At 40.8% G+C, this 12,075-nt stretch overlaps 1 protein-coding gene across 1 annotated transcript in view; it reads left to right on the top strand.

The window, feature by feature from the left end:
- Positions 1-12,075, top strand: part of LOC118402753 (CUB and sushi domain-containing protein 1-like) — a 439,121-nt gene that overhangs the window by 307,864 nt on the left and 119,182 nt on the right. Inside the window, exons 13-18 of the mRNA XM_035800963.1 lie at positions 1,007-1,189; positions 2,094-2,420; positions 4,040-4,234; positions 4,489-4,627; positions 4,782-4,969; positions 8,972-9,160. Coding sequence (XP_035656856.1) covers positions 1,007-1,189; positions 2,094-2,420; positions 4,040-4,234; positions 4,489-4,627; positions 4,782-4,969; positions 8,972-9,160 — 1,221 coding nt within the window. The remainder of the gene's footprint in view (positions 1-1,006; positions 1,190-2,093; positions 2,421-4,039; positions 4,235-4,488; positions 4,628-4,781; positions 4,970-8,971; positions 9,161-12,075) is intronic.

Below are 12,075 nucleotides of genomic sequence, written 5' to 3'. Positions count from 1 at the left end.
GTGTATGTAAACTTCCGACTACAACTCTATATATAGTTTATATCTCCCAGAAAACTGTTAAACAGAGACATCATAAACATAAATTAAACATGTCTCTGTTATCTGTGGACATTGATATGATGCTTTGACTTGTTTATGACTACTCTGAAATATTCAAATTAAATCTGAAACAGACCACCGGGTACCTCAAATACCCATATTTTAATGTTATCTCCTGCTTACTCTTTCAACAATGTTTTGCAATTTCACCCACAATATGCATTGAAATGGTAAACATGTTCTGGACTGCTGACTTGACTTCCATCTCCTCATAATGTAGGTTATTGGACAGTAGATTCAGTGATGGCCAGCCACTTGAGGCATGTTTACATATTAGTATTTAAGAGAATGGCATAGCCTTAGTAAGACAGTTTACATCTCTATCACAGTTGCGATTGGGCTGATATGCCCTTACTGATTGTGGAGCTTCCGCATAGATCCTTCAACTAATTGCTCTTGGCAGATCCAAAGGTATTTAACCGGCACTTAACACCTCACAAAGGTTGTTGAATGTGCTGCTGGAATAAAACCCATCCCCTGTAGATTATTGCTCAGATGGGCCAGTGGAGCGGTAGCAGCTGAGCTGACACACTGGTTGTTAACACAAAAATGAACTCTTCCAGAACGTCATTCATTTGTCACTGTCATTTTACTCCTGCTAGAAAATGCTGCCTCCACCTGAAAATGTAGAGGAAATAAACAACTCTCGACTGTCTTGTTTTCTCTTGGATTATACCAGGGATAGCTTGTATCAGGTGAGCCATCCATGGTTTTCAGAATGTTTTACTTGTGTAAAGAATGTTGAGTTAGAGGAAAGCTGTCATGTTCTGTTTTCAGGATCTGATGATTGCTCAGTGGATGTCAGTTTTAGGACATTCAACCCGAAGAGCAGCTAACCTGATATCCTTGGGAATTGAAACCACTGAATGAACTTAAACGTTGTAACAGTTGTATATTTTCTTTACAGAAATCGACAAAGGAGGGTGTGGCGATCCTGGAATTCCGGCCTACGGCAGAAGAACAGGGGAGCGTTTTTTACACGGCGACATGCTGACTTTCGAGTGTCAGGCGGCCTTCGAGTTGGTCGGAGAGAGAACGATATCATGCCAGCAAAACAACCAGTGGTCTGGAAACAAACCCAGCTGCGTGTGTAAGATGCCATTTAAAAATGCAAGACTTTAATTAACTGCGCTGTCATTGAGATTGATCAATCTGATACACTGTCCGAGGGAACCAGCCAGGTAGGGAAGGTAGGTGATATGGTTATCCCCACTGTCCCAACAGTCCGAGGGAACCAGCCAGGTAGGGAAGGAAGGTGATATGGTTATCCCCACTGACCCAACAGTCCGAGGGAACCAGCCAGGTAGGGAAGGAAGGTGATATGGTTATCCCCACTGACCCAACAGTCCGAGGGAACCAGCCAGGTAGGGAAGGAAGGTGATATGGTTATCCCCACTGACCCATGTAAAGCTGTCATCATCTCTCAGGTTTTGTTGTCGCTTGGTCAACACTCCCCGCTGTCTATTTTGGAAAGTCATACAATTCAATCATTACTAACATCATTTTAGACACTGAGCTTATTCATTACAGTTTCAATACAGAGGCCTTTTTTGAGAATGGAGACTTTTCAGATGTAAAGTAAGAGCTGCTGCTGCAGGTAATGCTGTATTCAATCTGTTGATTTCACCTTCCTTCTGGCATGCAGTCTGACACCTCTAAGCCATCCAACAAGGGTTAAGCAGCTAATCAGCCAAGGGCAATCAGGTCTTGGTTGTATGCACTCACTACTGTAAGTCGCTCTGGATAAGAGCGTCTGCTAAATGACTAAAATGTCAAATATCCTCTACTGTCATGACACTGGGTTATATTCTTCCACCTAGTACAGTGAATAGAATGTGTCACCTGAAGCATTCAAAGGAAAGCGTGTATCCATCCCATTTCAAACAAAATGTCTTCAGTGATGTCTTATAAAAGAGCTATTTTCGCTCACTGTGTGATGCGTCAAAGCATGATGGCAGATCTGTGTGTGTGTGTGCTCCTATCTATTTTTACAGTCTCCTGCTTCTTCAATTTCACAACCCCATCAGGAATAATCCTCTCCCCAAACTACCCCGAGGAGTATGGGAACAACATGAACTGTGTGTGGCTCATTATCGCAGAGTCAGGGAGCAGGATTCATCTAATTTTCAGCGACTTTGAGGTAGAGCCCCAGTTTGACTACCTTATTGTGAAAGATGACGGGATGTCGGAGCCCACCACGTTCGGCACGTTCTCTGGGAAGGACGTACCCTCTCAGATCGCCAGCAATGGACACATCATGCGCCTGGAGTTCCAGTCTGACCACTCCAACACTGGGAAAGGATTTAACATCACATACACAAGTAAATGGCCCCTTCCTTTTAAAGATATGGGATTTTGCAATATTTTGAAGACCCTCACAATATCTTCTGATATGCAATTCAGAACTGCCTGTGGCACAACTACTGAGTCAAGCTGTCTCTATAGTGCTTCAGATGTATGCAATCAAATGCTTAGTCAGGTATATTCTCACAAGGTTGATAACGAATCAACATTATTAACAATCTTCAAATTAGAGGATCCCTATTTGAGAATGGAGATCCATTAGCTAGAACTGTGGTACTGTTCTATTTAACAATTTGTATGGCCATAGATGTGTATACCATTGTATATTTTACCTGTAATTTAAACCAGGAACATCTCATTTGAATTATTACTAATTCTATTACATTTGATTAACTGCTCTAAAGATATAAGTAGTGCATCACGTTTACTAAATGATTTCCCACTGGGCACACACGGGTTAAATCAACATTGTTTCCACGTCATTTCAATGAAATTGCATTGAACCAACGTGGAAAAGACGTTGAATTGACGTCTGTGACCAGTGGGATCACTCTGTTTTTTTATTCAACAGATGACATTATGACAAATTAAATAAACAATTTGCCCTTTTCTCTCAATACTACACCATTTAAAAGGGGCTTGGGAATGTTTGCCATTTTAATCATTTACAATATTAACATTTTACTACATATTGTTATGCAAATGTGTCTACCAGTGGTCCCAAAACATGTTTTATATGTAAACACAAGATAAGAAAAACAATAATACTGCAAGGCAATTCCAAACCTTGAAGGTAAACATTTAAAAACATATCGTTTCTATTTTTTGCTGATATTACAGAGACAGTATCATGGAACAGAAAACAGCAATGGTAGTGGTCTGTTCAGGTCCTCTGCCTCAACATAGACACACTATAGCACAAAAATGTTGAACTGATCCGGGTGTGCCCAATGTTAATGGAATTATGCCTGTACCACACCGAGCTGAAATTAGGTCTGAATATTGCTGTCCCCAGTGCCTGTTTGCTATCTCTAGGAAACATTGTCTCGTTGCACTCCCCCGGCCTGGGAGACAACGCAGTGACATGTCTCTCCTCCACAGAGGAACAGAGGCAGGCTGCAGCGGTGGGGAAGGTTAATGAAATGGAGGAGGATGTTGTTACCGTTCTTATTCCGCATCAGAATCCGCTGGACACTCCTGTCAGTGACTAAGACAGGGATGGGTTACTTTTTTTCTTGGCGGGGAGGTGTCAGCCATGTGATGGGGATGGCGGGGGGTGGTGTGGCATCTCAATAGCAGCGCCGTAGAATTGGCGTGTCACTGTGTCAGGAGGAGAGGGACATGTCTCCCAATCTGGTGTGGGGAGTTACTGTCAGCGAGCAGGAGTGTAATAACAATGAGCCAGGGAAATTAGTGTTGCCTCCATGGCGTCAGTCTTCACCACTATGCTGTGTTCATTTTGTTGGCTGATTAGCCTCTATTCTCAGTGACTAAATAATTAACCAGGTTCTCATCGTGTTTTCTGGGATAAGACAAATGAGTTAAATGTGACACAGAATCCAGTTTGATGTCTTCTTATTGATTAAAAAACAACAACACTGAAAAACACTGAAACCAGTTTTATTTTCCTCGCTAGCATTTGGTCAGAATGAATGCCACGACCCCGGCATCCCTGTCAATGGCCAGCGGTATGGGGAACACTTCTTGTTGGGGAGCTCCGTTCTTTTCACATGTGATGAAGGATTCATCAAAACCCATGGGTCTGAGTCCATAACCTGCATCATTCAGGATGGAAACGTAGTGTGGAATGCAGCAGTTCCTCGGTGTGAAGGTACTGTATAATGTTGAACAATAATCCATACAGTCTGCCAATGTCAGTGGAGTGGGTGGGCACTGGGCATGTCATGTGGGGGTCTGCTTTATTGTTGTCTGTTGGTGTCACATTGTAGAGCCGCTGAAAATGTGCTACAATGATGAGTAAAGTTTCCCCTCGACAGTCTATACGGTTACATTCTGCATGCTGTTGCATATGGACATGTAACTCTCTATGTCAGAACATTGCCACTAACACATGTTCCCCTCTAGCACCTTGTGGAGGACATTTAACAGCTCCAACCGGAGTTCTGCTGTCCCCTGGCTGGCCAGGATACTACAAAGACTCGTTAAACTGTGAATGGGTCATTGAAGCCAGCAAAGATCACGCCATCAAGATATCCTTTGACAGGTTTCTATTTTGTTTCAAATGTATCTTATCCCTGATGAAGTTATTTCAATCATTCCATATGAGATAATCTGCCATGATAAACTACAGAAAAATGCTTGGATGGAATAGTAGCTTCTAATTCACTTCTCTTTTCTTTCTGTCTGTTTCCATGTAGATTCCAGACCGAGGTTAATTATGACACACTGGAGATTCGGGATGGCCCCTCCAACTCCTCTCCTTTAATCGGAGAGTATCATGGCACTCAAGCGCCCCATTTTCTCATTAGCACCAGCAATTACATGTACCTGCTATTCACCACAGACAACAGTCGCTCCAGCGTGGGCTTCCAGATCCGCTACGACAGTGAGTTCTACCGTTTTCATTTGGAAATGTATCCACAGGGCTACCTTTCAAAAGCAGAGGACATTGTGTTGTCAATCCACACATTGTTTCATGGCTACAACTACGTGGTGCAATATCACTTTACTACGTGTGCTGTGATGTCAATATTAACTCAGCTTGTGTGTGGGTGTTGTGATCATATTGAAGTAGTGTAGGAGCTGTGAAATTAGATTTACACTTCATTTGGATAACTTGTCTTCATTGGGGTTGTTGACTGAACAGGACTGCGAAATTAATACCAAAGAATTGGTGATTGTGCAGGGAAACCTAATTTAACTCATTATATCACTAATAATAGCAATAGGCAGTGGTTTGCGATAGGATTATTAAGTAATCTATCAATAATTGAATAGCGTTGTAAAATAGCTAGTCTAATTCTTTCTCCAAATGCCAAAATATCTTAGGAATGTTAAAAATGAAAAAAATTACTACGAAATAAAAGTTATGTCACAAAGGCTGTTTAAATGAATGCTTTAGGGTGCGTTCGTAAATTCAATCTGGAGTGCCCTCTAGGCGTACGTAAATTCAGAGCTTTGTCAGATTGTCCTTTCTTAAATTCAGAGTGTTTCGCTCTCATAGCGTTCAGAGTGCACACTGGACGCTCTGGCCAGAGGAGTAGGGTTGATCCGAGCATGTTGGTTAGGCTGGTTAGGCTGTTTCCTTGTTAACTAGAGCGTTGGTGACTGTAAATGTGCTGCTGGAAATAATTAAAGATTTTGCAAACGTTTACTGACACCGGCCAAATTCAACAGCTGTTGAGCGTTCGTAAATCCATCAGTTATTTTTCCCTCTGGAATTGGAGTAGTTAGCCAGGGGTGAATTTACGAATGCACCCTTAGACCGAATGATTTCGTAAATAACATTATACAACGGCTTGATTTAATCCTGGATGCTGGTGGGTTAAAATCGCATTCCAGCCAGTGTCTTGCACAAATTACCACCGGCTAAATCTATGATGTTGAAATGCCTATTTACTCTTTTCCATCTGACTGGGCAATCCCCTGTCTCATCAACCCAGCCAGACAATTTATACATTTGATGTCCACTATAAAAAGCACTAAGACATTATCTCCCATTTCTTTAGACAAACATTTAGTTTTCAACAGCGGAGATTTGCATACATGTTGCTGTCTGTCTCTCCGACATTTGCAACATTGAAGTTCGATCTCCAGCTGTCCCATAGTAATGAACGTGTCGGGAGAAGAGACAGTTTTTCTCAGCCAGTCGAAATCATTAATCAGTCTGCATCATTTTTCTGGACATATATCATTTTTTGTTACTAGAAAACAGTTCAAACAAAACAAAAATAAGCTAATTAACAATCTTTCCAGCTTCAGTTTGAAGTGATTGTGTTAGCTGTGTTGTTTGAACAATAGTGTCCTGACAAGAGAGCACATTTTCTATGCCAGGCGAAATCGCACATCAGTAGCTCATTGTTATGGATGTATCCAAATAAATGTCACTAGAAAGCAGCTTAAACCAAGCAAATGCAGCTACTTTTCTGTTATTCTGGCTGCACTGTTTGTCGTGAATGTAAGTTAGCTGTAGTTGGCTAGCTAGCAAGCAAGGGAAAAGAATGTTGTCAGCCAGTATGTCAATGGAACATTTAGAACAAACAACTGGGTCGCGTCCATAGATATAGACCAAAAGGACTTAACGACTGGGTCGTGTCTCTGGCAACCGAACCGATAGAACGGCTTGGGTAGCAAGCTTAGATTTGTGTTGGGACGATATCTCATGGAAGGATGAAATAGTATGAATACATTAATCAAAATAAAAAAAAATGTAATGAAAATATGTCAATCATTATTTGAATATGTTGGTAACCTATTGCATAAAAGTGATAACACCCGTGCCAATATATCCTCCAAACACGGGCATTATCACTTGTATGTACCACTGTCATCCATCAGTGTACTATGATAGAGAACATGCTCTCTATTTTCTTCTACTTAAAATTAAGCTTCCATACTATACAGTTGAAGTCAGAAGTTTACATACACTTAGGTTGGAGTCATTAAAACTTGTTTTTCAACCACTCCACAAATGTCTTGTTAAAAAACTATAGTTTGGCAAGTTGGTTAGAACATCTACTTTGTGCATGACACAAGTCATTTTTCCAACAATTGTTTACAGACAGATTATTTCACGTATAATTCTCTGTATCACAATTCCAGTGAGTCAGAAGTTTACATACACTAAGTTGACTGTGCCTTTAAACAGCTTGGAAAATTACAGTAAATTATGTCTTGGCTTTAGAAGCTTCTGATAGGCAAATTGACATCATTTGAGTCAATTGGAGGTGTACCTGTGGATTTATTACAAGGCCTACCTTCAAACTCAGTGCCTCTTTGCTTGACATCATGGGAAAATCAAAAGAAATCAGCCAAGACCTCAGAAAAATAATTGTAGACCTCCACAAGTCTGGATCATCCTTGGGAGCAATTCCAAACGCCTGAAGGTACCACTTTCATCTATACAAACAATAGTCCGCAAGTATAAACACCATGGGACCACGCAGCCGTCATACAGCTCAGGAAGGAGAGAGATTAACGTACTTTGGTGCGAAATGTGCAAATCATTCCCAGAACAACAGCAAAGGACCTTGTGAAGATGCTGGAGTAAACAGGTACAAAAGTATCTATATCCACAGTAAAATGAGTCCTATATCGACATAACCTGAAAGGTCACTCAGCAAGGAAGAAACCACTGCTCCAAAACCGCCATAAAAAAGCCAGACTACGGTTTTTGCGACTGCACATAGGGACAAAGACCATACTTTTTGGAGAAATGTCCTCTGGTCTGATGAAACAAATATAGAACTGTTTGGCCGTAATGACCATTGTTATGTTTGGAGGAAAAATGGGGATGCTTGTAAGCCGAAGAATACCATCCCAACCGTGAAGTAGGGGGGTGGCAGCATCATGTTTTGGGGGTGCTTTGCTGCAGAAGGGACTGGTGCACTTCACAAAATAGATGGCATCACGAGGCAGGAAAATAATGTGGATATATTGAAGCATCATCTCAAGACATCAGTCAGGAAGTTAAAGCTTGGTTGAAAATGGGTCTTCCAGATGGACAATGACTGCAAGCATACTTACAAAGTTGTGGCAAAAGGACAACAAAGTCAAGGTATTGGAGTGGCCATCACAAAGCCCTGACCTCAATCCTGTGGAAAATTTGTGGGCAGAACTGAAAAAGCTTGTGCAAGCAAGGAGGCCTACAAACCTGACTCAGTTACACCAGCTCTGTCAAGAGGAATGGGGTAAAATTCACACAACTTACTGTGGGAAGCTTGTGGAAGGCTACCCGAAACGTTTGACCCAAGTTAAACAATTTAAAGGCAATGCTACCAAATAATAATTGAGTGTATGTAAACTTCTGATCCACTGGGAATGTGATGAAAGAAATAAAAGCTGAAATAAATCATTCTCTCTACTATTATTCTGACATTTCACATTCTTAAAATAAAGTGGTGATCCTAACTGACCTAAGTCAGGGAATTTTTACTAGGATTAAATGTCAGGAATTGTGAAAAACTGGATTTAAATGTATTTGTCTAAGGTGTATGTAAACTTCCGACTTCAACTGTATACTCCAATTAATTCCCTAAATGTTTTCTATAATTACATTATTGTAGTTACTATAGTACAATACTGTCTGACATTAGGTGGATGAGACATGACTGCCACGTCCAGAAAAATGGCTGGAAAATGTTTATTTGATTTATTAGATTTATTGTACTGGGAAAAACTCCTTAATAAAATATATATTTAATTATTATTACAATATTTCTTATGAGGACAACCCTCCACCATGGGATGAAATAGAACACAAGGAAAAAGGAGAGAGCTCCTTTTTGCTCCCCCTCATGATTCATACAGTAAAGAGCAATTCCGACACCATCTTCTATTGAATTTAATGCATGAAGGTGGAATTAAATCGTTCTTTCTATCCCCACAGGCGTTATGATGGAAACAGATTCCTGCTTAGATCCCGGGATCCCAGTCAATGGAAAGCGGTTTGGGAACAATTTTGCCATTGGGACCAGGGTGACATTCAGCTGTGATCAAGGCTACACGCTGAGCGACGAGAAACCCATTGTGTGTGAGAGGAACCATCAGTGGAACCACGCACTGCCCAGCTGTGATGGTAGTGTACCCCGATTTAGCACCCTCCAACCCTTCCTTCCTCTCCTTTTCCCTGTTCCTGTCAGGTGCACTGACATGAATTGCAGCACTTACTCAGCCATCACCCCTTCTCCTCACACTCCCCATCCGATTCACAGAGAGAGATGTGGGCGACACAGCGCACCGCTAACCAATCTCTCTGTCTTATCTGGTGGAAAGGGTACGCCTCTTTGACAACCCTAAGGAGCGGAGTTCATTGATTCCTGATGAGAGGAAAGGTAACTGGAATATGCACACTTAAGATAACTTTGAGCGGCAGACAACGGAGAGTCAGAGAGTCGGTAGGCAGGTTGGAGATTCAGCAGGAAGACATAATTCCAACCGTTTATCTCATTTGTTTCCCGCGACTTGGGATAAAAATAACACTGTACAGCATTTTTTTTCTTCCAGTAAATGGAGTCGAGCGTTTGACCATCAGGTTTTGGTCATCCTCTGGACTACTAGTTTATAAGTTGTATTTTCTATTCTAGTCTTCTATTTCAGTCTTCTATTCTGTTTTCTATTCTAGTCTTTTATTCTGTTTCCTTCTGAACTTGACCTTCATGATTGACAGTGGTGGCATTTCCGCATCTCATTCAGATATGTAAAACGTTTTCTTCCGCTTTGTCCCTCTTACTCACTCTATCATTTCACAAGGGGGGTGTAGGCATATGCAGTAGACAGGTCCTGTTCTAGGCAAAGATGCTATCTGATTTTTAAATGGGATTTAAAGGATTTTGAGGAATAGATACAATGTTTTATATTAGGGCACAATCCTTTTTGCGAATGGTGAGAAATAATGAACCACAGAACACAGAATGATCACAGAACATAACATTGATCATCCATCATTGGTTTGTTCTTGTAGTGTCATTCTTAGAACCCTCCTACTTAGAAGTTGCTGCAGGAATGCACGCTTCACTTCCTGTAGAAATGGTCCACTAGTCCTTCACCCTGAGCACCTGCCTCCTCCCCGCCCACTGCTGCGCTTATGGAGGAAGCAGGAGTTCATTTTTTAAGAGTGGGGCCAGCTTTATGATTCTTTTATTTATGACAATGACGGTACTATATGGATGTTCACGCCCACAATTTGTCTTGTCCATGTCCTTTTTGTGATAACTATAACAGAAGTAATTTGTAATGATTTCCGAGGATCCCTCAAATTAGGGCAATCAAGTACAAAAAATATATCTTCCCCTCTTCCTTCCAACGGGGTGAATCAGACCTCAGTACATATATAAATGCATGTTGGGATACCATGCAATTATGACATTTTTATTTGTCTCACACTCAAAAGAGCCATCCTCGCTGATTAACTTTCAGTAGTAGCCTTGGGCAAGTATGATAACACACAACATGAGCCCCATTTAATCACCAGCATCTCCATAGCCTACGGAATCGGGTATAATTGCAATTGCCAACTCCATACATTTGTTCATGGGAACCTGTGCTATCTTGGGAATGCCTTTTTTCAGCTATTTTCACAGCATTTAACTGATACTCACACCAATTAAAAATGCTGAGTGACTCAACCTCACAGGCTAGAGGTTGTGGACCTCTGTCTATTCACATACACATTCATGCTACAAATGTCATGCTTCACAAACACGGTAAATACAATTATCCTGTGATACATACACAGAAGTCATAGTAGATTAGCATATTTCCTTTAAGGCATTCCTTTCACTCGTTTTTTCTTTTTATTCATCTCGTAATTAAGGCAGTGACAAGTTGTTGTTTAGACGACTCTGCCTGACTGTCTCCACTGACAGGGTCTTTCCTGTCAGAATTCTGCCTTGGTTATTAAGTTCCCTTTTGATCTTCCCAGACAGACTCACTATCAGCATACAGTATCCCACGTCTTCATCTTACTCAGCCCTAGCTGGGTAAACTCTGAGGCTTTTCATCTGGGAACATGATGTGTCTGTGTTTCACACTGTCATCAGGTTTGTCTCTACAAATAACATGGAGGAGAGACTAAAAGTTTGTTTAGAACATTTACTAAGTCCAAAAGAGATCCTCTTACACCCAGGGATATTTTGTTGCAGTCTCTGACCTAGATTCGGGTATCAAACCCACCCGGACTCTTTTTTTTATGTTGCAAATTCTTTGAGCAATTTTCAATGATATTGGCATACTAATCAAAAATCTAATGATACAAGCTCATAATCTTTTGCATCTTTATTTATTTAAATGCTGTTATTAATTTTTCAAAACCCCTGATTGTTATGCAAGAAATTGCATTAATTAATCATTAAAGGGCAACTCCGACACTTTTCATTATCTTCGCAACAAACTAGTGTCTTCATACACTACTGTTCAAAAGTTTGGGGTCACTTAGAAATGTCCTTGTTTTTGAAAGAAAAGCACATTTTTTTGCCCATTAAAATGACATCAAATTGATCAGATATACAGTGTAGACATTAAATGTTGTAAATGACTATTGTAGCTGGAAACGGCTGATTTTTTATGGAATGTCTACATAGGCCCAATATTAGCAACCATCACTCCTGTGTTCCAATGGCACATTGTGTTATCTAATCCAAGTTTATCATTTTAAAAGGCTAATTGATCATTATAAAACCCTTTTGCAATTATGTTAGCACAGCTGAAAACTGTTGTTCTGATTAAAGAAGCAATAAAACTGTCCTTCTTTAGACTAGTTGAGTATCTGAAGCATCAGCGTTTGTGGGTTTGATTACAGGCTCAAAATGGCCAGAAATAAAGAACGTTCTTCCGAAACTCATCAGTCTATTCTTGTTCTGAGAAATGAAGGCTATTCCATGCGAGAAATTGCAAAGAAACTGAAGATCTCGTACAATGCTGTGTACTAATCCTTTCACAGAACAGCACAAACTGGCCCTAACCAGAATAGAAAGAGGAGTGGGAGGCCCCGGT

This window comes from Oncorhynchus keta, chromosome 24, assembly GCF_023373465.1.
Source record: "Oncorhynchus keta strain PuntledgeMale-10-30-2019 chromosome 24, Oket_V2, whole genome shotgun sequence".
Classification (NCBI taxonomy): domain Eukaryota; kingdom Metazoa; phylum Chordata; class Actinopteri; order Salmoniformes; family Salmonidae; genus Oncorhynchus; species Oncorhynchus keta.
Note: the sequence above shows the minus strand (reverse complement) of the source record. Positions and strands in the feature narration are given on the sequence as shown.